The sequence below is a fragment of the Phyllosticta citriasiana genome, assembly GCF_038021145.1.
Source record: "Phyllosticta citriasiana strain CBS 120426 chromosome Unknown IWZ02scaffold_7, whole genome shotgun sequence".
In the NCBI taxonomy this organism is placed as follows: domain Eukaryota; kingdom Fungi; phylum Ascomycota; class Dothideomycetes; order Botryosphaeriales; family Phyllostictaceae; genus Phyllosticta; species Phyllosticta citriasiana.
In genome coordinates, this window is record NW_027117284.1 from 1,696,361 (window position 1) to 1,720,845 (window position 24,485).

The following is a 24,485-nucleotide window of genomic DNA, read 5'->3' on the forward strand; positions in this document are numbered from 1 at the left end:
CCCAGCTCCCAGCTCCCATCGCTCGTCGGCTTTCTCCTCTACAACACAACCCTGTGTCCTGGCTTTCTCCGCCGCCGCCCGTGACGCTGTGACGCCTCACGCCTGCCGACGCCGACGCCGACACCCCCGCCTCCTCCACCTCCACCTCCGCTCTGCCTCGCCAGCCAGCCATGACACGTTGTCGCCAGTCCGGGTCGCATGTCCGGTCACCTGTTCTCGGTCCCGCCTTCCCCCATCGTGACTTGCCCGCTCAGAAACGCCTCCGAACCATCTCTCCACCCATTCGCCCCTCCGAATTCCCCGGGGCCGTCTATTAAAGAGAATATGACCTCAAGTGACCTGATCACGCTGCCAGCTCGAGCTCTTCGACCAGGCACCATGCGCCGTTGACATCCGGTAGAACCACTGCGCCAAGTGCCAGTCTCGGTTCAATCACCAACATGCCGTCTTCACTCGGCCAGCCTTCCCGAGCGGGTTGCCTCATTGAACACCGTCTCCTCAAAGTGGCAAGATGCTCGTACAGCCACCTCGTCACTTGGAGAATTTCAATTTTGGCCGCCTGAAAATTACGACAACGCTCTGGTGACAGCTGTAGGTGTCAATTTCCCTCTGGTACTCTTTTCCTATTCGAAAACCTTGATTCAATTTCATCGAAATCACGGGGTCTCGCGATATGCAGCCCACTTGTCGAAACATTGAAAGCCTGCTTGGGCCAAACGACGGGAGAAAATTCGACGCAAACAGTGCCCCCCGGAAAAGTCGCGTGGAGATGGAGAACTGAGACGTCAGCAAACAAATTAAATTCAGCTGTGCCCAGAATTGACGCTTTACATTGCACGATTACAATGATTGCAAAGTGTGATGGCGAATCTGCGCAATGCCGACTCAGGAGTGCGGATCCGACTTGAACCAACAGAGACTTTGCGTTCGAAGCCGGAACCTGCTCCTGGTTGTACCAAGTTCAATCGTCTCGAACTACGTCTAGACAATGGAATCATGGAAAGGACGACCGCGCGTTTCCGATCGCCCTTCCAGCCTTCCGATTAGCAGGAACGACGTGCCAGAACCTCGTGAATCTTGCACGCAACCTGGTTACATCCTCACATCACCTATTCGACCTTACAGCTGCTGGTTCGACTTGCGGGCCACGACTATGATGCATAGCTTTTGAGCACATGCCATGCATCCTGTACGCTTCCTCAATGCCGAAGACCTCTGACCACCACGTCCCACTGCGACTGAATCCTCTCATTCCTCCGATAATCTACGACGTTCCTGCTCCGCCGCCGCATACTCCTAAGTCCCATGGTACATCGTCATCTACTGCGTCGCAGCCAGTTCAAACTGACAAGCGACAGAATACGAACAAACGCCGCCTGACAAACGCCCTCTACCTCGAAATCTTTCATCGAGACCCTCGTTTGAAAACTTGCCCAGATCCGCGCTTAATGCAGGTACCAAACGACCGTCCTCCAAGGAACCGCCGAAGCAGCAAAGCCACCCGAGACAAATGAGCCAAGCGCCACCTTGGTCAATGTCGGGAACAACACCATGGTCGACGGCTGCGCGTCCGCTGTCTGATATCCGCGAAATCACTGAGCCGAGCCTGGCTGAGCTAACCCATTCCAAACCGCTGCCCGATACCCCGAAATCTGCCTCTACCGATTTACGCCGAAAATGCTCCCTGACGAGAAAAGGTTCCCTGTTGTCCAGAAAAGGCTCTCTTACTAGGAAAACATCGCTCAAATCCGCACCTTCCCCGGCGAACAGCTACCACGAACGGCGAGGTCGCCATTCCACTCCTGTCAGGACTCCCGTTAGCGATCATTCCAGTATCTACAGTATACCCATTGGAAGTGTGCCTCCCAGGTCATCTTCGCGCAACCGTGGGAGGCGAGCAGTATCCTTACCCCGTGTGTCGTCGTTGGGACCTCCGCCAGCCCCACCGCGCGGCTTGGGCTTCACCATCCCTAATCGAGGGCAGTCGCGGTCGCCGGTTCGAGAGTATGCCTCGCGCTACGATCCTCTGTCTTCAGACGTGGTGCAAACCATTCCACCTAGAACCTTTGGAAGAGTTTCATCTGGTGAAATTCTTGAATTTCCAACGCATCGGCATCCGCGAGTGGCCGTCGAATTGCAAATTGGCGCACCCCTGTTTGTTGGTGGAGGAAGCCTCGAAGGCAATGTCAAGGTCACTGTCGAGGATGTCGAGAGAACCCGGCATAAGCGGGCCCTCTACATTTCTCGCATATCCATCGACCTCCTTGGTGCCGAAGAGATGTGCACTGGCAAAAGAGACATTTTCCTCAATCTTGCCACGGAATTGATTGATGCCGACAATCCACCGCCTCTAAACATGGTTGAGTCCCAGAAGCAGTGTTCCCCGACTGATCCCTTTTGGCTGATGAAGCCGTCCGTAACCACGATACCATTCAGCTTGAGCATGCCACTTGACGTTGGTCCTCCGCCTTTCCAGTCCAAACTTGCTCAAATTCGGTACGTGCTGTGTGCGACGCTGCTCATACGCGACAAGGGGACACAGTACCTGGTTCGGACATCACAGGATGTGTCGGTGCTATCCGTCTATGATCGTGAGTCGTGCAGACGTCGAAGAAAGGCACGGCTGACATCAAGCAGCGGAAAAGGCGTTGATGTCGTTGCCAAGCCCTCTGACCGCATCCGATGAGTACACAAGACCAAGAGGCTCTGCACTCGAGGTTGTCAGAGTCACGGCAGGGCTTCATCGCCAGGTCTGGGTCAGCGGAACTACCATCTTTGTCGATGTCCACATTGTCAACAACACGCGAAAGAGAATCAAGAAGCTGGAGCTGAATCTGGAAAGGAATATTTTGTGTTATAACCACGTATGATTGCGACCACTCTATGTATGCAGTCACAAGCTTACAAGTTTCAGACGGCGGCATCAACCAGGGAGAAGTCGGCGAGCCAGGCACGCATATTCGACAACATCGAGCGTACCGTGCTCAATAAGACAATCATCAAGCCTGGAACTCATGGCTGGTCTGGTGTGGCACCTCATTCCACGGATATGCGGACGTGTGGCTTGGAGCTCCCACGTGGACATGCAACTGTCAAATGCGGTAGGTAAGGAGGCCCGCATTTGAAGACGTGTCTGACATGTGGTAGGCAAATTCTTTGAAGTGCGGTACTTTCTCAACATTGCTGTGAGCAGCACGCATTCGTAGGAAGCCTTGCCTGGTGTGGTGACGGAATGCTGACGCGTGTCAGTAAATTTGTCACTGTACAGCTTCCTATTGTCTTGATTCACATGGTAGTTGAATCCCCGGCAGCTGGAGAGGGGTCGTGGCTGACGTGTCCAGAACTCCCTCGACGTCGTCCCAAACTCGGTGGCCCAAGTGGCTGCTGCAATTGAGGAGAAGCGCGGCGGTGCTCCAGGAGAGAGGGGCCGCCGTTCCTCCAGCAGAGGACCATCACGTCGCCCTTCCATTTCCGTCCAAGGACGCGCCTTTGCAGCACCACGAATGCAGAGCCTGGACCGCATGCGCAAGGAAATGGCAGACTTGCATGAAGTAGAACAGATTCTCGAACATTCTCCCCGCAAGTACAAGATGGGAGTACAAACGAATCCGCACGGCGGTAAGGAACGAGTTATCCGACGGGTGCAGTCTGCCGCTGGTGGCATATCGCGACCTTCCAGCAGTAGTGTCAATGACCACAAACCCAAGCCGGATAATAACAGTCTCAACAGCTCGCTCGGCTTGGGATACGGATATGGTTATGGGTATGGCGGCAATCCCGCAACGTACGCCAACGAGTATACGGCCTTGATTCATGGCGGAAATGCGGGCATGTCGAGCAGCGAAAATGATCTCCCTTCGTCTCACCAACCGTGTCCTGACTATCCCAACCAACGACAAGTCGGACCCGCTTCATCCACGGCGACACTTCCCAACCCAAAAACCCATCCCGCAGCCTACGTCACGCCTCCTAACCCGTCCGATGCTCCTGTCGGCGGCCCTCGCAACCCGCGGATCGTGCTCGAGCAGTCGGAGAGTCTGGAGAGCATGCGCCGACGCCTGCGGCATGTCAAGTCGAACGAGACGACGCGCAGCCAGGCGAGCCAGGGCGGTGGCAGCAACGGCGGCGCGGGGGACCCCTCGAATCCGCACCCGCGCATCGGACTGGGCCTGCAGCGCTCTCTGAGCCACGGTGGCCATTCGCGATCTGGCTCCAATGGGTCGTACGCGGGTGGCGGTAGTGACTGCGGCGGATCCATCCACGCAGGCAAGGGCAGGGGAAGGGAGAATGGCGGCAGTGAATCAACGCGACCAACGGTTCCGCCGCTCGGCCTCGCAGTCAACCCTGCGGGTGGCATTTCACATTTTCCACTCGTCGGATTCCGCAGCGTAGAATTGGGTCATGGTGGTGGTGGTGGTGGTTCTGGTGGTTCCGGACCTGGTACTGGTGGCAATCGTCGCGGCCACGCCAGGAGTCGCTCGCGCAACGGCAGCGCTGGCAGCGGCCACGCCAATCTGAATTCGAGCGCCAGCCGCGAGACGCTGAGCATGGGCCTGGGTCTGCGCGATGTGACGAATGCGCATACTTCGGCGCATCATGCGCACCATGGGTCGGCTTCGTCGTCGACGGCACATGGCAGTGGACAGCATAATGCAAACGACCTCCCTCTGCCACCACCGCCGCCGCCGCCTCCTCAGCCTGCCCACGCGCACCCCCAGCCCCTGTCAAACCACGTTTCTCATCCTCCTTATCCTCCTCCCCCTCCCCCTGCGCAGCAGCACAGTGGCCATAGCCATGGTGCACCGATGGGAGCTACCCACGGTCATAACTTGCACCCGCCTTCGTCGTTCTTCAAAGCAGCGCGCCCCTTTACCGAGCGTCCGCTGTGGCGCTTCCCCGTGCCTACGTCGTCGTCCTCTCACCATCACCATTCGCACCACGGTCACAGTTTCGCTGCCAACCATCCCCATCTCAATTCCATTCACGGCAGCGGCCTCGGCTTCGGTCTTGGCGGCGTTAACCAGCACCACAACCACAACCACACCACCCGCCCCTTTGATCCCGCACCGCCACACCACAGCGCAACACCAACGACAACAACAACCAAACCCACATCCGCACCCACGCACGGTGTTAGCACGGCGGCGGCGAATGGCTGGGCTGCAGGCGCGGGCGGTGCCGCCGCCAAAGCTAAGGCGTGGGGCGAGCGCGGTATTGATTGGTTGCTGGGGGATCGCGAGGAGAGGGAGAAGGAGAGGGAGAAGGAGCGCAGGCGGAGGGATGATAGGGAGAGGTTGAGGGGGTTTGGGGGTGGTGGGGGTGGGGGCGGGGGCGGGGGTGTGTGGATTTAATTTTAAGGGGACGGAAGGGGGGTTAAGAGAGCATAGGGGAGGTGGTTTTGGGGTCTTTGTCTTTTGGTTTTCTTTTTGGTTGATTGGTTGGTCGGTTGGTTGATTGGCTGCTTGTCGGTTTGTCTCTCTTGGACTGCCTTGTTGTGAATTGGGGAATTGAGTCTATCTCGATTTTTTTTTCTTTTTTTTTTTTTTTTTTGGCTTTTGGCTTTTGGCTTTCTCCTGGCGTACGGAGTGTGGACATCACCGCTTGATGGAGTGGAGAGGAATGACTAACGCAGGAAGAAGAATGTGAATGTGAGAATCAATATGAATAGATGATAGAAGATAGAAGATATCGTCAACGTGTAGATAGATAAGTAGGTATGGATACGTAGGTATGGATAAATAGAACTTACCTACCCTCCTTAGCTCATCTCGATGTTGGTTGTCTCGCTATGGCTCTAGGTAGGTAGGTAGGTTGTAGACGATGCACAGGTTTATTTCTCTTGAGCGGCATCGTCTTTACCGTGCAGTCAATTCCATTGTTCTTGCCTCCAGCTGCACCTTTGCTGATTCCGGACGCAACCCACATATGCCACGGTGCCGCAACAATCCAAGTACTCGTCGTTCAACTTGCCACTTCAAAAAGACCAAGACACGCACACGTGTCCAACCATCTCAGCACCCCTCAAACGAACCAACCAACCAACCAACTTACCTACCACTCCCTAATGCCCCCGTCCTCGCCCCAAAACTCCCCACTACTCCACGGCTTGGCCTCGCGCGCCGCCGCCCGCACCTTCTCCTCGTCCACCTCGATGCCCAAGCCGGGACCCGTCAGCGCGTCGACGTAGCCGTCGCGGACGTCGAAGACGCTGGCGTCGGCGACGTACGAGTCTATGTCGACGCTGCCGTCGCCCGACTCGGTGTTGTAGTGGATGCCTTGCGACATTTCTTGGATCACGTGGTTTGGCACGGCGAGGCCGATTTGCAGGCACGCGGCCAGCGCGATGGGGCCGAGCGGGCAGTGCGGGGCGATGGCGACTATGCAGTTTGAGGTTAGGATGGAGTTGATCAGGGACGATTTCGGTGTTGGTACCATCATAGGCTTCGGCCATGGCGGCGATTTTGCGCACTTCTGATATGCCGCCGCAGTGGGCGACGTCGGGTTGCAGAATGTCAACTGACGCGTCTAGTAGTGGGGGTCAGTCACGTAATCAAGAACAGAGTTTTTCCCTGCTTTCGACTCTGCGCTGCGGGCGGGAACGAAGCCGGGGACGCGGGGAGCAGCGAACCCAACCAAGCGCGTCTGTCGGCGAGCGAGCGAGTGGACGGATGGCCCCGGCGACGGGACGGCACACCCACGGGACGCACATACATACATGCTCACATACCTTGCAGATAACGCTTGACATCCCAGCGGCTATACAGGCGCTCGCCCAGGGCGACGGGGCACGTGGTGAGGTCGGAAAGCTGCTTGATGCCTTCGGGATGCTCGGACAGCAGCGGCTCCTCGATGAACAGAGGGTGATGGGGCTCGAGGGCTTTGGCCAGCTGCTTGGCCATGGGCTTGTGGACGCGGCCGTGAAAGTCCATGGCAGCGTCCATGCCCAGCGCGCGCACGACGCGCAGGCGCTCGACGGCCGACTCGAGCACCCGCGGCGAGTCGAGCCAGCCCATGTCCTCGGTGGCGTTCATCTTGACGGCCTTGAAACCTTGGGCCTTGCGGGCCCGCGCCGCGCCTTCGACGTCGCCCGGCCGGTTGCCGCCAATCCACGCGTAGACGGCCACCTTGTTGCGCACCTTGCCGCCCAGCAGCTGGTGGATGGGCAGCTTGGCCCGCCGGCCCTTGAGGTCCCAGAGCGCAATGTCGATGCCCGCCAGCGCCGACATGAAGACGGGCCCGCCTCTGTAGAACCCTGATCATGTCAGCTGATGCGAACTGTATGCATGTCTGGGCGGGAGGATTGGCCTTGGCCCCTTCCCCCCCCCCCCTCCCCCCGATGCCAGTGGTGGTGGTGGTGGTGGTGGTGGGTGTGCGTGTGCTACCGTACCAAGGCGCCATATGTATTGCCATATGTGCTCAATGTCGTCTGCGTCGAAGCCAATCAGGCGCGAGGCAAACTCGTTGAGCGTGCCCTCGACGGCCTCGGTGTGACCCTCGAGCGTGGCCTCTCCCCAGCCGTAGTTTGCATCGTCGTCGGTGACCTTGACAAACAGCCAGCGCGGGGCGACGCGAAAGTATTCAATGTTCTTGATGGGCGCCATTGTGGGTTCGTGACGACGAAGAACGTGGCGAGGGTGGACTTCAAAACAATGTCACTGGTGGCCGAGGTCGGAGATGGGGCTGTTCTCCATCCGTGATGCTGACGAGATATCCGTCGTTTTTTTTGCGGATTCCCCGCAGTTGGCGTCGACTCTGTGCGTGCGTGCCCCACAAACTGGATTCCATGCGGTGGGCAGAGGGCGGAGAGCAGCGAGGTGGGTCCCTTCTGGTGGGCTGTGACGCTGATTTTCCGGACACTGGAGGAAGTTCTATTTTCTTTTGCAATTGCTTTTCCGAGGTCAGCTGCCGGCCAAATTCATTTTGATAGTTATGGCTTGACGTTGTTCGGCGCGGGGAAACAAGCAACAACGGTACGCGGGGAATCGCTGGGCTCTGGCCGCCAGTGGGCGTGGGCGTGGGCGTGGGCGTCAGGTCCGTGAGGTCAGGTCTGCTTTGTTCAGCTTCAGATCCTGACCATCAGACGACACCCGTCCAACCACCTCATGGCCCGCAGGCGAACTCGTTTCGTCTTGATATCAGACACGCACAATCAGACGCCCAAGCTGCCAGCCGGCGACGTGCTCATCCACGCAGGAGACCTCTCAAACACGGGCAGCCACTCGGAGCTGCGAAAGACGGTCGATTGGCTGCAAAAGGCCCCGTTCGAGGTCAAGATTGTGGTCGCGGGTACTCGCCTCTGCGCCGTCATCAAGCCATTGCTGCAGGCCTGCTAACTCGGCGAGCCTGCAGGCAATCACGACGTGACATTGGACGAGGCCTTTTACGCCGACCACGGCGCACACTTCCACAACCAGCACCCCGAGAACGCCCTCGAGTGCGTCGACCTGCTGAGGTCAAGCCCCTCCATCACCTACCTGGCACATGAATCGCGAACCGTCGCCCTGCAGAATGGTACCGCATTTTCCGTCTTCGGCAGCCCTTACTCGCCCTACTGCGGCGCCACTTGGGCCTTTCAGTACCCGCGCGATGACGCCGCCGCCGCCGCTGCTGCAATATGGAACGACATCCCGCTGGATACAGACGTGCTGGTGACGCACGCTCCCCCACAGCATCACTGCGATGCCAACGCGACTGGCCATGCCGATGGCTGCAAAGCCCTCCGGGAGGCTCTCTGGCGCATCCGACCTTGCATGCACGTCTGCGGGCACAGGCACGAGGGCCGAGGCGCCGAGCGGGTGCGCTGGAAGATCGACCAGCCCATGTTCTCTTCGTATCCGTTGGAGGAGCGCACTCACATCTGGGCAGACCCGGGGGCGGGAACCAATAAACTGTCGTTGGTCGACCTGAGCGCGAGGGGCGGCAACCCGCTCGACAATGACCTGGCCCGCTCACAGAATGTCGTGTCGAACAGCGTCTCGTTCTCTGCCTCGCCATCAGCAGCCTCGGATGCAGTCGATTTGGCCTATGCAAACGTCTTTTCGCAATCGCTCAAACGCAGCCTCAGCAAGAGGAGGCTTGAAGCGCCCCAGCATGCAGTTTTGGGCCAAAATGCGACATCTCAACCAGACGGTCGTGCTGTCACGTCGCGACTGGACAGTTGGAACAGCGCAGCCTTGAACGGCAGAATGGGCAGGCGCGAGACTTGCGTCATCAACGCTGCCATCATGGCGCAGAGCTACGGCCGCGGACCGAAGCGCTTCAACAAGCCGATTGTCGTCGACATTGATCTACCCGAAGCCGACTATTCAGTTTGATCGTTACCTCGAGGTGGTACGTCTTTCATCATGCGCGCAGCAGGGCTGGCCGGCAATGGCAAGCATCGTCGTCGTCGACATCATCATGGTGCATGAACTACAGGATACATGAAGGGCTGGCCGGGGGCAATCAGTACAGCACACGTAGGTTGTTCTTCTTCGTCACCTGCAACGAATCCCATCAGCATCACCTAAGGCAAATCAAGATTCCTCCTCAACCTGGCTACATCTTCGTCTTTGGTAATTCTATCGCGTGGATAGATCCAATAGGGGATGCACGGCGGCACTGCCTCGCCCAGGCGACCGCTGCAGCCGAAATCAATCAATACGACGCGACCCAGGCTGTCCTGCATGACGTTGCTAGGAGACAGGTCGCCGTGCGAGAATCCGGCATCGTGCAGGCGCTTGACGGCGTGTTTGACCCGGGCGAGCAAATGAGGAGACTTGGTCAATTGGTAGGGCATCCCGTGTAATTCTTCCATCCGATATCCAACGATCTCGCCCCGATCGCGTATCGGGTCTTCTGCCACCCTTGGGATGGGCAGGGCGGGATCTACACTTGCCAGCTCGCAAAGGATGCGGTACTCGTGTTGGATGACGGCCACGGCGTCGCTGTTGTCGTGTTGGGCCAGCTTGATCATGGGCAGCGCGGGCAGCGGGTGCGTTTTGAAACGCCTAATGTGAGCAAAAGCACCATGAGTGACGGCAGTAGAGCGTTGCCAGAGGAGCACCATTTCGGGACTTTGATTGACGGCCGAGACTTGAATTTTGGGGTCAAGGCTCGAGGGGAAGTTGGAGAGATCCGGGCATGTGGTCGTTCCAGACCAGGTGATGGAGTAGAGGGTGGACGCGTGGTCGACCTGGCATTTGTAGGTGCCCTGAGGACCGTCTTCGGGCAGCGTCACCGCGACGGCTCCTGGGCTGCTGTTTAGAGCGGTTGGTGGTGACGTTCGTGAAGCGTACCTGAGGGTGACATTGTCGCGAGCGATGGAAGCTCGAGGACGCTGACGGCTCAAGTAGTGATCGGGGCAGAATCAGAGGGCATACTCTGGATGCATCTGGAATGCTTCTAGATTGCGCAGAGGGTCCGGTGGTGATGGCAATCAAGTGATCAATGTTGTCGCCGTGGTACAGAGGTACAGACCTGAGGGCTTGCCACCCGTCGTGAGAGCAGCGGGACGCATGGTGAGAAGAGCGTTGGCAGGCTGATGCGGAACGGAACGCAGGTCGAATCAGATGGGGATAATCGAAGGTTCACTTAGGTCAGTTAGTTCAGTTGGAAGCGCCGGCCGTCGTCGTCACACCACGTCCACCCACCTCAGTTGAGCGAAAGGCCGTCAGGTCCGTTCCTTGTACCCTCCCTCCCTCCCTGGTCCTCACCGCTTCGCCCCCGGCCGCGGCCGCGGCCGCGGCCCACGCCCAAACCCAAACAGGCTGGCTGCTCGTCAGCCTTTGCATTCATTCCTCAGCTCTTCTCTGCTCTGCTCTGCTCTACTCTGCTCTGCTTTGCTCTGCTCCCACTCGCTGCCCGCCAATTTTCTCCAATCCCTCGTCGTCGTCTCGCCACGGTCTCTTCTCGCTGTAAAGTTCCAGTGGGCCCACTGTCAGGGCTGCACGCGTCAGGGCACACACATCACATCACATAGGGCACCTCCGCTCAACCGCCAACCTCTCTCCACCATCGTCAGCCCCCCTTTCAGCCCGGCGTCTCCAACCAAAAGACGGCCATCTCAACCTTTTTTCTCCCTCTGCCAATTCATCCTCTACACCTTCCCACGCTAGTCCAACCTCTCCGACTCTCCAACCGTTTCCCCAGCCACCTTGACTCCACCGCTGCACATGCGCACCACCCTCGCCGACTCTTCCTAACCCACCGCAACCACCGCCATGGCATCTCCGTTACCGCCGGACCCTTATGCCGCTCTCGGAGTCGCCAAAGACGCCACCGCGGCCGCAATTAAAACTGCATACCGAAAACTCGCCCTCAAGAGCCATCCCGACAAGTTTCCCGACACCGAAAAGGCTCAAAAGGCCGACGAATTCCACCGCATCCAGCAGGCCTACGAGATTCTAGCCGACACGGACAGACGCGAACGCTACAATGCTCAAGTCCGGCTGGCTGAACTTCGAAGAGAGGCTCTCGAGCGTGGTATGCGCTCTTCCGAGCCGGCAAAGGACTCGCCACGCGCCGCCGCTTACGACGTGAGGACTCCGCGCGGAGCCTATTCTGCTCGAGAAACAAAGACTTCCTCGAGACCCGAGCCGAAGACGCGTGCTGCCTACGATTCCGACGAGCGTCACTACGACGACGCGAGAGCGCGGCCTCCAAGACGCGCCACCAAGGTCTCCTTTAGCTACTCGCGCGGACCCTCCCCCGACCGCCGCCGCGAACGCATTCGCGTCTTTAGCTTTGGCGCCAGCTCGACCAAGTACGAGAGGTCTCAAAATTCCAAGACGCGTTCACAGGAAAAGAAGAGGGGGACCGAAGACAAATTCTCCCGCGTCAACGAGGACGCAGAGGACTCTGATCGCTACGAGGACCGTAGGAGGTGGCACAGGAGTGAGGCGCAGCGATACGAAGAAGACGAGAGGCGTCGGGAAGAAGACGAGTATAAGCGGTTGGCAGAGGCGGAGCGTCGTGCGGCTGAGGCGGAACGCCACCGAGATGAGCAGAGACGCCGCGAGGGCCCCCCTCGCAGGTCGTCAAAGATGCATAGAGACGATTCTTACACGTCCAAGGTAGAGGAAGCTATGGAGTACATTCGAAGCTCACGCACCACGCCGCGCGGCGGTACCTCGTCCTCGGACGACGCTCGACCGTCGAAGAGGTCCTACGAAAAAGTGCGTCCCAGCGTATCGAGACGAACGTCAGAAAAGCTGCAGAAGGACAGAATATTGGCCGGTATGCGCCATGGCTCCGCCCACCGAGAAAAAATGCCAGAAATATACGAACGACGCTCGAGTCCTGAGGATCCTCGACGCCGACCACCCCTCGAAAAGGCAGACACGATGCCGTCCAAATACTCTTCTGCCAAGGTCAACCTGGAACGTTCTGCAACAATGGATTCGTACGACCGCAGAGATGCACCACGTCCAGTACGCCGTTCCGAGACGCTTCCTACCAAGTCAAACGACTACGCATACGAGAGACCAGCCGCCAATTCGTCAAAGCCCCGCGACATGCCCATGGACTCGGGGTATTCCTCGCCCAGCACTCCCTCGACTCCCACGCCACCAGAGCGGGAACAATGGCACACAAAGTCCCACTCTTACCATTACTCAGATGACGGCGGGGTGTCCCTCGGCGACAACACAGGCTACCACACGGTAGTGGTCGAGCCCACCGACGACGACGACGACGACGACGACGCCACCCCGCGGCGACGAAGCAGCAGTAGCCAGGAACGAATGAGGTCGTCGCGGGAAGCGGATCGACCCACTCCTACCAGCACGCGCGCCAGCCGCCGTCCGGCCGCCCACACGCACCACCGCAGCTTCGCAGCAGACCCGGATCCGCCCCGGGAAAGCCATCGTCGCGGGCGACCCACGGCGGGAGCCTCGTCCAGGCACATGTCGTCGGCCGGGCCGATACCAATGACGCAGTCGCCGGAGCGGGAGTATCCGGAGCAGCAGCAGCAGCAGCGCGAGTCGCGCGGCCGTGACCGTGACCGTGACCGCGCCGCCCCAGCAGCAGCTGCTGCTGCCTCCTCACTGGTCGACCCATTGTACTACGATTCAGCCGCTGCCGCCGAGCATAAGCAACACCATCAGCACCCGCACCACCGCCGCGGCTCACTTTGGGAAACCTCGCCACCTCCCATTTCAAAGCAAGCCGGCAGACCGGCCGCCGCACCCTCTCCCACATCACGCGGTGCCACGCGCGCAGACGTTGCTGGTTACACATTAGACGACGTGATATTCGGCCCTCGTCTACGCAGCGGCTTCTCATCTTCTACAGCGAACGCAGCAGCAGCGCCGCCGGCGGCGGCGGGGAAAAGAGGCCAGATCCCGCGACCGGGCCCCATCACGCATCCCAGCGTGCATCAGCACATGAGCTACACGGCCGGTGAAGCGAAGGCGCGGATGGGCGAGCGGTTCAGCGGGCGGTTGGGCGAGAGGGAACGCGATGGTTATCCCTTCCCCGATGTGCACATTCCGCGGCCTCCGCTTGTTAAGCGTACGACTGTCAATTAGAGCACTTGCGAATCGGAGTCTGCGTCGGTCTGGTTTTGGAGGGGTGGGTGCAGATATTCTACTTTGCTAAGTGGCGAGGCGAATGGATGTGGTGTTTCCTTCTTTTTCCTCTCTTTCTGGGGATGGTGGGAGGGGGAGGTCATACTGGGGGATTGGACTTGTTTGCTCTGCAGATGATGACGATGAAATGGAGGATGTGGGAATGGGTGGAGCAAAGGGGGAGGGGAGTGGGAGGGGATATGGAAACGGGCTGGTTTCTCACGAGGTAAATGAAGTCCATGAGAAATGAATGAAAGCGACAATGACTTGACAAACGAATGAAACCGGAACCCGAAAGAGAAAAGAAAACGTGATGACGGCACGGAGCCTGAAGCTCCTTACTTTAGGCGCCGGCAAAAGCTCGAAGGAGCAAGAGTAGACGAGCCAGCCAGAGTGTACTGTAGGTTGGCAGCGTGTGGTGACGACGTGCTTCTTCCTGTCCCTGAACTAGCTGGTTCATTGGTCGTCAGAAGCAGGTTCGCGAGTTTGTTACTCTGCCGTATGTAGTCTAGTCTGCCGTCCCGTCATGTCATGTCCCGTCACGTCACGTTCACCATCCCTTCTCTGGGCCGCTCGTCTGCTTATTTTCCATCCGCGTCGATATTGGAGCAGGAGGACAGTGAAGAGGAGGAGGAGGAAGTGAGTAACTGGCGCGCACTCCTCCGCTCTCTTCCTCGTCCCAGACCCTGTTGGACGCGGCGCGGCGCTCAGTCTGTCTCTTTATGGGCGAGCGTGGGAAACGGAGAGAGAAGGGGGGAAAGTGCAGAGTGGGATGGTCGTCGTCGTGTCTTGCGTTTTAGACAGAGAGCCTGGGTCTGCAATGAGTCATGCGGTGCGATCGAAGAGATTTCCACGAAGATGATGATTTGTGAGCGCGAAGCATGTATGTTTGACTATGAAGCTGCTTCTTTTTTGTTGGCATCGTGTTTTTTTTTTTGTTTTTTTCCCCCCCCTTTTTTTTTATTCATTCATTCATCGATAGTACCAAGCTGTGAACTCCGGATCCTCGTTGTTATCGTCTAGCCAGTACCACAGTCTGAGATCGATTTGAAGTCTTTGACCGAAATAGGTTCCGAATCTCCACACAAAGTGTTTGACGCATTCGCTTTCCACTAGATTGAACGAGGTGAGTGAGAAGGGGCCCGTTCGACTGTCAATCCTAAAACTGATTACTTACAAGGCAGCTGTTCCGAATTCCATTTACGATTGGGTTGCTCTAGCAAGTAGGCCTGAGCGACCGCGTAGCCGTTGCTGTTGAGGTTCTGCATGATCAGCTTTCTCAATCCTTGGAGAGTCCTCTCGGCGTAGTCTCCTTCCACGATCGTCGTCATCCATCCGATCGAGGCGAGATTGTCCAAAAAGGCACCGCTCACGTATGGGAACAGCGGCCAGTTTTTCCATCTCGCTTCCACTTGAGAACCCGTCTTGCAGGGCCCCGAGCTGAACAGTGGCATGCTGAGATACTCGACCATGAGGCAGCAGAGGTATTCCTGGTCGCTGGACTCATCTTCGAAGTAAACTTCGACCGATTCGTCCGGCGGCTCGTCTGAGAGGAGGAACTGTCTGACCGAGTCATGGGCCAGTTGGGCGCGTTGGAGCTGGGCGTCGTAGCTGATGAGGCTTCCGCATCGCTTCAAAATGCTTTCCGTTTCGCCTTCGAATAATCTTTCATCCACATCCAGTGGATTCGTTGTGTCCAAAGTCATCGCCTCCCTGAGCTCCTCGATTTTCATTGGCCTTACAGCGAATCGTAGCCATAAGAGAGCTGTGCCAACAAAAGGTGCGTAAGTCTCAGGGATATTTCGCAGCGTCTGGAGATAGTGGTCTTCGAGTTTTGGTGACATGGAGTTCAGAGCAGTCTCTATTGTTCTCGGTGACAAGGCATTGTCTTTCAGGGCATGAAGCTGGCATTCGGCCCATCGGAATCTGCGAGTCTGTCAGATAGTCGCACCTCTGAAACAGACACGGCGAAGCTGACTCACGAGCCATGTGCCTCTGATCCAATTTTGTGTTGGACTCTCTCCTTCAACGCGAGCGGAAGCCTGCGAAGTCGATAATCGTGGTCAATATTCTCAGAAATGTAGCCTGCAATGTCTTCGTTCACTTTGACCTCTTCCATGTCAACCAACATGGCTTCGAATTTTCCAAAAATCTTGAATGGATCCAATGCCTCTGTGCTGGAAATCATAATTCGACAGTTTGGAATTTGAGAAAGGCACCAAGAGATAGCTTCGAAGAAGCAAAGAGCGTCATCCCCCTCGCTCTCGTTGAGTGCATCCAAGAACAAAACAGCATGATCAGCAAGTGCACAAATCTTTTCGAGTGCCTTCCCGAAAGCGGAGAGTACGCCTTGAAGAGGATGCTGAGGATCACGCTTCTCCTCGAGCTTCCCAAAAAGTCGCTTGGCAACACCCTGATCGCGCTCCTTCTCAAGCTCTTCGTAATGCTCTTTGAGAGCATTTTCGGCCTCTGGAAATTGATCAAGGATTTGTCGGACGTAGGACTTCAACATTGATTCTGCGCTCTGCGTGTCTTTTTCCGAGTAGGAGCAGTAAAAAAATGCCATCGCATATTTCTGGTGCAGTCCAATTCCATACCGAAGGTGGTCGATCGCCAGCGACAAAAGGGTTGTCTTCCCCATGCCGGATCTTCCACGCAACCAGAGGATACTGTTCCTGGTGCAGGGGTCTTTGATCCAGGTAGTGAAGTCGTGATCTAAGAACCACTTTCCAGATCCACGGGACTTGTTTTTGAGAGTAGAGTCCAAGGTCATCCTCGGATCTATTGTGGCCAGCCATTCTTCCATCTTCTGTCTTGCTCTTGCTTTCTCTGCAGCATCGTGTTCATCACGTTGCTGTAACACCCAGTCTCTAACATCAGAAACGTCTTGCCCGGTGTTCATGACATATTCGTACACCTTTGAATTGATGACTCTTTTTTAGGATGTCAGAAACCTCAGAAACCCTTGTTTTGCCAAAGGGTTCATAATGGGCATACCTTTGATCAGATTCAAGAGCGAGCTGGAGTACTGGGAAAGTGTCGTTGAGCTTTTTCAAGTGTACTGCTGTCTCGTCGTCGATGACCTTCCCGAATACAACTTTCCCCAATATCACCTTGCGAGGGAGGTGCCCCAACCTGTACTCCAGTCTTTCTGTTGCTTTGTGGCACGCCTGCAACGGTCCGTCCACGCAGGCAAGCGCAGAGAGGCGTCCTTCATCGTCTTTGTCGAGCTCCGCCTGCAGCTTGATACCTTCGATCAGTCCTTTGTATGATGAGAGTTTCGCAATCAACGCGCCAAGTTCTTTCGTCATGGTCCGGTCCGAATGTATGTGATTCCGAGCCATCTTGCAAGTCTTGTCTATGATCTCAACCACAGTAGCACAACTCGCGACTAGGCCGACGATCTCTGCCATTTTTCTGTCAGATCTATATCCACACTCAGGATGGTGAGTTCAGGAATTGTATCGTTGGGTCTTCAACTTGCTGAAAGGCAGGTGAATCGCAAGGCTGTGGTGTCAGCCCCTTTCTCAGCTCATGGTCAGACTCATTCTCCATTGTATAGTATAAGCTGCTGAGTGAGCAGCCTTTCCATTGGTGTGTTAGCCGATTCATTCTGAAAGCTTTCGCAAAAGCCCGCCTTGAGCGAGGTTTCGACAAGAATTATTTGAGAGCGATTTAGCAGAGGGCGGCGCGTTGCTGGCTTTCCGAACTCAACGGATGACGACATTCCCTGTATGACACTGAACGCAAAAGCTGGCTGGCCCAAGGGGAGAAAGCTCCAGAAACATTTGGAGTAGATGTAAGCAGCGGCCAAACAGCCATGTCGAGCGCTGCGTTCACGGTCTGAGGCAAGAAGAAGCTGGCTTGGAAGTCAGTAGACACGCGCATACAGCTCTAAAGGCGACAAAGACGTCCGCGACATTGGTGTTGCGAAAGTTGGGAGTGGAGACGTCGTCGGAGGTCGGTTTGTGGGCGGCAGTAGTTCGGGTTTAGCGTCTTCTGTTTTAGGCAGGAGGCCTTGACCAGGGACAGGACCTCCTCCATCAGCGCCCGGACCGCTTCCTTCTCTCAGCCCGGCTTCGACAACATCAACTTAACTGATGAACCAGCGCGACCACGGCTTCCCTCACCGCGGAAGTGGTATCTTTCATCAGCGCGACGGGACAAATTTGTTGCCAGAGCCACCTGATCGGCGGCTTCTTCGCGTCGCGTGAGGCGCGTTTTACGCGTTGCACCGAAGGCGCCAACCATGACCAGTAACTAGTCGCCCTACTACCAGGCCTCTCGGCCCTGCGGTCGAGCGAGTCGAAGAAGGCCCTATGCTTTCTTTCCTCCAGACTCCGAGTGGCACAAGTCGTCCTGATCTGATCGTTCTAACAGCTCCACAGCATGCAAACAAGAGTACCAAATTGTCCTTGTCATGTTTGCGTTGAATATCGGACATCGTTGAAGCCCCACTGCTTATTCCTCTTCAAACTGCGGTCCTTGACCCACTCTGTCATCCGCGTCTGAATCCAATCATTGTCCAGTCAAAGAAACTCAACTGCTTTCGACGTCAGCCATGCGCAAAATCGTTTTCAGCGACGCCGTCCCAAGCAAGCGGAAAGAATGGACCGCTGGCTCTATACGAAGCTTGAAACAAGCGGATCTGGTCTGGAAGAATTTCAGGCCTATCGTCGGAATGGTTGTGGGCTATTCCGGTTCTGCAAAACGGCCTGTACGAGCGCAGCAGCATCAGCAGGCACCCTTGCACGGACCAAGGCTTAGTTCAACGAGATGTGGCATCGAGTGCAACTCTGCCTTCTATCGCAGATGGGTGGTCGCTCCTTATCGCCCCGCTTGTAGGGGTTTTTTTTTTTTTTTTTTTTTGTTTTGTTTTTTTGGTGCGCGTCGCCTCCCTTTCCTGATAACTGCCGCTTCGATGGCTTGGTTTGTTCCCCGATTTCTCTTTTGCGTGCCACAATTCTCTACGCTAAGTGAAAAACTATTGTCCAGACTGCCCCGTGAATACCGGGGTTACCGAAAGGGCATCGACGAGAAATGGACTGAGCGTGTTAGCGCATCACTAGCCTACCGCGACTCCAATACTTGTCAAAAGCCCCGTCTATCATACGCTTTTCCTCAAGGCTTAATTTCCACGTGCGTGCCCTCAGCTCGCCTCCCGCTCTGCCGCTGCTCTGCCGTCGCCCACTTGGTGAAGCTAGGGAGACGCAACTGACCGGCCTCGTCGAGAACGGGATCCATTGCACGCCGAGCTAACCCATACGGCTCCCAAGGTCTACAGAATACCTTTGATACACTTGGATCGTTCCAGAGCAATGGGTACTTGTGGCTTTGAAGGCAGCCTACACGAAAGGCTACCATGGATACTCCCTTGCCACACTCATCCCTGAAAGCCGAATGTGACGCATTGACAATGTCCAGCAAAGAACGGTCGTCTTTTAAAAGTCCAATGACGCATCGAGAGGGTCCTTTTCACAGGCACAGGTCACTCTTTTGACACATTCTTTTCAGCATGCATTGCACTTGGTTGAAAGTTTTGCTAAGCGCGCAATCTCTTTTTGGTTTTGCCGCAGTTGGCAACGCCCAACAATATGCTGGTCCAAACATTTCGAGCACTCTCCCGCTCGTTCCTGGAACCGAACTCGCTTTTTTCAACATCAAGTCTCCCAAGTCTCAGAACACGACTCTGATCAATTATGCCTCCCTTAACGGCACCAATAATGGGCGACCGGACCCAAAGAAGTTGAAGCGTGCGGTGATTGTACTTCACGGACTGAACAGGGACCCGCAGACCTACATTTCTCAAATGTATGTCCAAAACCTAGGAAACATGTGCAGACGCTGACTGCTCTCAGGCTTGTCGCCCTAAATACACTGACAGTACCCGGAGTCAATCAAGACACTATCGGTGTAATTGCACCTTACTTTGCCAATGGCGACGACAAGAACACCGGCTATTACCCTTGGGTCAACAACGCCTCTGTCTCCAGCGCTATAGTATGGAAGGGCTCCCAGTGGGCCAGTGGGCAGTACAACCAATACCCGTCTTCGGTCCAGACAATTTCCTCTTACGCTGTAATCGACCAAATTAACCAGTATTACGACAACAAGGCAATGTTCCCCAACATCAACCAAGTCAGTTTTTCCTTTCGATTGTCTTTCACGGAAGTCACTAAGTATTGGCAGATTGTTGTCGCCGGGCATTCTCTTGGAGCGCAAATGAACCAGCGACATGCTGAAGTCAGTACCTTATCATCTTCGACTCCAGTAGTCTACTGGATTGGAAATCCCAATTCCTGGGGCTGGTTGAGTACTGATCGTCCTCTGGACTACTCGTCGTGCACCGTATACGATGATTGGAGGGATGGTTTTAATGCCTACCCTACACAGTATAATGTCGCCCTCGTGAATACGAGTTCTGGAATTGATCGCGCTGGCGTGTTGGCAAACTACAGGAAGAAGAATCTCGCCTACGCCCGCGGTCTTTTGGATTTTGGAGACGACGCGAGCAACTGCGCCCCAGGTACAACAGGAGCCAATCGTAACGAGAGGTTTTTCAACTTCATTGCTCGCTTCCCGCAGCCCGTCAAGAACCACACCATTGACTACATCAACTGCGGTCACGACTCCGGATGCATGTTTGCTTCCGCTGCCGGACAGGCTCGTCTGTTCCTCGACAACTTTAACAGCAACGGTTCAAAGGCCTACGATTTTGGCTATCCTCGGCAACAGGCTGGCGATGACCCGTACCCTGATCCAAAGCAAAACTCGACCGTCCCACCTACCAACGCTGGTACTTACAATGGAATGACTTACCAGGGATGCTGGTCGGACCAGACGCCTTCGACGTTGGCAGTAAGAGCTTCTTCCGGCAACAACAACTCGATCGAGACTTGCACGGCTGCTTGCTCCGCACAGGGATATAAAATTGCTGGTCTGGAGAATGGAGCAGACTGCTGGTGTGGCAACACGATCGGATACAAGGCCTTCAACACTACTGACCGCGGATGTACTCTCGCATGTACAGGAAACGCCAAGCAAATCTGTGGCGATGCCAATCGGCTTTCACTCTTTTCCAATGGTACTATGGTTCAGGCTATTACTCCGTCTTCTCCCAAGACGGCTGGAAACTTTAGCCTCGTTGGATGCTACTCTGATTCGCCAGTAAACAGAGGCCTCTCTGCGAAAAGCACGTCCGTGTCCAGCATGACTGTCGAGAATTGCGCTTCTTTTTGTGCCGGTTACAAATACTTTGGAGTTGAATACAGTCAAGAGGTTTGTTAGAGCTCCAAGTCGAAAGTTCACTTCTGACACCATCTAGTGCTACTGCGCGAACAACGTCGACTGTTCGAGCACTGTTTCGCTGTCTGGCAATTGCAACATGCAATGCGTGGCTAACAGTACGCAATTTTGCGGAGGAAACGGCTTCCTCAATCTATATGCGCTACCATCAGCGCCATCACTGTCGTCTACCAACTGCTCAGCGACCACTACTGCGAGTGGAAGTGCTGCCTCATCCACGGTGACGGGTCTCTCCTGCCCTGCGGCCAATGGCATAGTCTACAATACCACCATGGGAAAGGGATTCATGGTCGAATGCTACACAGATCGCTGTAAGTCTGTCATCAAAATCGAGTCGAAGTAACGCTAACATGATGCGTAGATGCCGGTGACATGGGTTCAACCACGACGGCTTCTTTCGAGGACTGCATAGCCGCATGCGACGCCGCTTCTGGATGTGTGGATGTGTCCTACGTGTTTGGGGCCTGCTATCTCAAGAGTTCAGCGGGTGCCCCTCAGACCAACAATAACGTCCTCGGGGCCCGTCTCGTCGCTCGTAACGGCACGTATGATGCTTCTGCCACCAGTACGGTGGCCTCTGCCTCGAACGCTACAGCTACGTCGGCGCTTTCCACCTCGTCTGCTGTGGCATCAGCTTCTCCCATTACGTGTCCATCCGGCGATGGCTCCATCTACACGGCTGCCAACAACAAGACGTTCATCATTGAGTGCGGCGTGGACCACGCTGGTGGCGACTTGGGAGCACCGACGTACCCTTATGATTTCGGCATTTGCATAAACCAGTGCGCGTCGACCCCCGGCTGTGTGGACGTCTCCTTCAACGGCGGACCATGCTACATGAAGAGCGGCGTTGGCGCAGCAGTATCGAACGCTGGAATCTGGGGCGCGAGGTTGTTCACGGGCAGCACCTCTGGCGTCGCTTCTTCGTCATCGGCTCCCGCGTCTGCGTCTCCGACTGTAACTCCTGCCTCTAACTCGACTTCGTCATCGTCAGCTTCATCAGCAATCATCTCCTCTTCCAGCTTACCCACGGCATCTGCCACTCCCGGTCCCCTCCCCTCAGGCGTCGTCTCGCTCGGCTGCTACGTCGACACAGGCAACCCGCACCCGCTCCCGATCCAAGCCTATGCCAACAGCTCCAACACGCCCGCGCTCTGTGCCTCGGCCTGCCGCGCCGCCGGCTTCCAATACGCCGGCACCCAATACTCGACCGAATGTTGGTGCGGGAATTCTGCTCCCGCAACCAACACGTCGCTCTCCGACTGCTCCATGTCCTGCTTGGGAGACGCGTCGCAAAAATGCGGCGCCGGCTACCGCCTCTCGGTGACCAAAGACACAGTCTGGACGCCCTCCTTCTTCGCGCGCCACAGCTACGGCACGTGGAACCTCGCCGCCTGCTACGTCGACAGCGTCAACGGCGCGCGCACGCTGCCGAGTCAGATGAGCATCGATGTCGCCAGCACGACAGTGTCCAGGTGCTTGGATGCGTGTGCGGCTGGTGGTTACGCGGTTTGTGGAGCCGAGTACTATCACGAGTGTTGGGCTGGCAACGCGCTGCCGTCAAGTAGTCTGCTGGCTGCTGGCAGTGATGTGCTTGCTGCGGGCTGCAATTATCCTTGCTCGGGCAATTCGACCGAGGCGTGTGGTGGTTCTAACAGGGTTTTGGTCTATGTTAATAATGGGACGGCGGTGGCGGCGGCGTCGAATTCGACGAAGATGGTGTGAGGCGGTGGGTTGGGGGATGGGGGAATGGATGTTTGTGTCTAGTGTTCTGATGGTGGGTTCAATCGCTGATGGAAATTTGCCTTTGAGGCAGTAGAACAGTGCCAATTGTCACGAATGATGCCATGTGGATTGAGTTCGATTGTGAGAGGCTTGATATCGAAGGCAATTGTGCATTTCGCCAACTCCGTTTCCCTCAAAGACTTTCCTTCCATCCCGCCACACAGTGCAAATGTTTCCCGTGCCCCTACAGACCAAGATCCTCCGAAACCTGCTTCACCAAGAGCTCGGCCACATCGAGGAAAGAGTTCAACTCGGAGTTTGAGGGACCCTTGTCTGTCCAGTTCCCCATCATGTTCTTGACCAAGTCCCCGTCGCGCAGAAACTTGATCGTGTAATCGATGTACCCGTCGAAGCGGCTATCCAAACTCTCACAGTACTCATTGATCCCATTGGCGGCGATGCGTGCGCGGAGAGATTCTTGGAGCTCCGTCATCTTGATGCCCAGGTTGGCGATCTTGATGTTTGACTCTTCGAATTCGGCGGCAGTGATCAATACGGAGGGGTAGGAGGGGTCGGCCATCGTGTGTGGTGCGCTTTCCTGAAGTGTTAGAGGGTGTGGCGGAGTGGAAGTTCGCTGTGAGATTTACCCTGTACAAGGTTTGTTGTAAAAAGATTGAAGAGGGAGATTTAGTGTTTCGCGAGTGGTGTTGCGAGAGTGTGAGGAGGTTGTGGTGTTTCGTGGTGGTTGGAAAGTTCAGGTTGCGTCCACGACGACGCCGTAGATAATTATGTGGCTACGCTCAAGTAACGGCGCGGTCCACCTGCGCCTGCGCCTACGGCTACCACTTTTAGCGAGGAAGGTAATGCGAGTCATTTAATCGAGAAGCAAGTCTATTTCCATAGAAAAACTAGCCTTTGGAAGAAACCCCCACCAGTACGTCTCCTAACAACTCAAAACCCGATCAGAGAGACCCTTCAATTTTCCCTCGCTCTGTCTTTCCTCCATCCTGCCTCTGGCCTATTTAGTGGCTACTCAAAAGCTCTCCAGAGAGCTCCTCGACCAAGTCATCAGCGTTCTTGGTGAACTGCTCGAACTCAGAAGATCTGTTTGTCTCGACAAGCATTTCTTTGACCACGTCCTCGTCGCGAAGCGTCTCGACAGCCTTGCGACCCGGCTTTCCCAGATCCTCGTTGCGGCGTTGAAGGTACTTGAGCTTGGCCTCTAACTTGTTGAATTTGGCCTTGATGCTGGATTGGAGGTCGGTGACCTGGAGCTTGAGGTCCGCGACCTTGGCAAGAGAATTGGCCACGGTGAGCTCGGAGAGACCTTGGTTGGACATGTTGCTGAGGACCGTCTTGAAATACAATGTCAATTTTCCATTCGGTCACGAAGCAGAGGCGTCTGGTCTTATGGCAGGTATACGTTGGAATTGTAGTTCAGCGTGTGTCGAGATTTGAGGAGGTAGACAGAAGTGATTAGTCATTTTCCGACGCATTAACACAGCAGAATGTCAAAAACGTGGCTTCTGGGCTAAATTTGGAGCATTCAATACAGTAAACTTCATCGAATTCGCTCTGAAAAGCTTCATTGCCATTTGTTTAGTTCGATTCCTCGTAGCTGCTTCTCCTCCAAGACCTCAAGTCAGTGGTCTGCCGTCAACCCCATCGCGAGGCTTCAGCTGGTTAAGTCTGGAGCCATTGTCTATGAACGAAGAAGAAGTCAAGAGAGCGTTACAAGTAAAGAATTTTGTGGAAAACCACTGTCATCCAAGTGCCTGATAAACTTGTCAATGCCATCTTTGATGGCATTCTCGGCATAATCCTCGAACCATTCGAGCTTGGAGCCAGATACCTTGCCGCCAGGGCCGATGTTCGATTCGCAGGCTTCGGCCATCATCTGAGCCACCT

General features: G+C 55.9%; 7 protein-coding genes across 7 annotated transcripts; 4 read left to right on the plus strand and 3 right to left on the minus strand.

Annotated features, from left to right (window-relative positions):
* Positions 1-1,567: 1,567 nt before the first annotated feature.
* IWZ02DRAFT_520231 (uncharacterized protein) lies at positions 1,568-3,593 on the plus strand (the record flags this gene model as incomplete). Its single annotated transcript, XM_066770764.1, has 6 exons — positions 1,568-2,591; positions 2,638-2,864; positions 2,915-3,101; positions 3,148-3,202; positions 3,250-3,292; positions 3,342-3,593. Coding segments are annotated over 6 exons (1,788 nt in total), but the record flags the coding sequence as incomplete, so codon positions are not given.
* Positions 3,594-5,823: 2,230 nt separating this feature from the next.
* On the minus strand, positions 5,824-7,851 carry IWZ02DRAFT_283296 (D-galactonate dehydratase). Its single transcript, XM_066763670.1, has 4 exons — positions 7,388-7,851; positions 6,728-7,252; positions 6,433-6,525; positions 5,824-6,377 (listed from the first exon to the last, which is right to left on the minus strand). Exons 1-4 carry the CDS (start codon positions 7,599-7,601, stop codon positions 6,052-6,054), a joined length of 1,158 nt encoding a protein of 385 aa, XP_066622593.1. The 5' UTR covers positions 7,602-7,851; the 3' UTR covers positions 5,824-6,051.
* Positions 7,852-8,102: 251 nt separating this feature from the next.
* IWZ02DRAFT_378897 (calcineurin-like phosphoesterase) lies at positions 8,103-9,314 on the plus strand (the record flags this gene model as incomplete). Its single annotated transcript, XM_066765015.1, has 2 exons — positions 8,103-8,286; positions 8,350-9,314. The coding sequence occupies 2 exons, from the start codon at positions 8,103-8,105 to the stop codon at positions 9,312-9,314; spliced, it is 1,149 nt and encodes a 382-aa protein (XP_066622594.1).
* Positions 9,315-9,409: 95 nt separating this feature from the next.
* IWZ02DRAFT_283410 (uncharacterized protein) lies at positions 9,410-10,616 on the minus strand. The gene is made up of 2 exons (XM_066763671.1): positions 10,278-10,616; positions 9,410-10,230 (listed from the first exon to the last, which is right to left on the minus strand). The coding sequence occupies exons 1-2, from the start codon at positions 10,288-10,290 to the stop codon at positions 9,506-9,508; spliced, it is 738 nt and encodes a 245-aa protein (XP_066622595.1). The 5' UTR covers positions 10,291-10,616; the 3' UTR covers positions 9,410-9,505.
* Positions 10,617-11,201: 585 nt separating this feature from the next.
* On the plus strand, positions 11,202-11,417 carry IWZ02DRAFT_378875 (DnaJ domain-containing protein; the record flags this gene model as incomplete). Its single annotated transcript, XM_066765014.1, has 1 exon — positions 11,202-11,417. A coding segment is annotated over one exon (216 nt), but the record flags the coding sequence as incomplete, so codon positions are not given.
* A 3,102-nt stretch (positions 11,418-14,519) lies between these two features.
* IWZ02DRAFT_433646 (uncharacterized protein) lies at positions 14,520-16,960 on the minus strand (the record flags this gene model as incomplete). Its single annotated transcript, XM_066766309.1, has 4 exons — positions 14,520-14,659; positions 14,725-15,473; positions 15,530-16,480; positions 16,545-16,960. The coding sequence occupies 4 exons, from the start codon at positions 16,958-16,960 to the stop codon at positions 14,520-14,522; spliced, it is 2,256 nt and encodes a 751-aa protein (XP_066622597.1).
* Positions 16,961-20,357: 3,397 nt separating this feature from the next.
* IWZ02DRAFT_378721 (WSC domain-containing protein) lies at positions 20,358-22,577 on the plus strand (the record flags this gene model as incomplete). The annotated part of the gene is made up of 3 exons (XM_066765006.1): positions 20,358-20,825; positions 20,872-21,079; positions 21,847-22,577. The coding sequence occupies 3 exons, from the start codon at positions 20,358-20,360 to the stop codon at positions 22,575-22,577; spliced, it is 1,407 nt and encodes a 468-aa protein (XP_066622598.1).
* Positions 22,578-24,485: the final 1,908 nt, after the last annotated feature.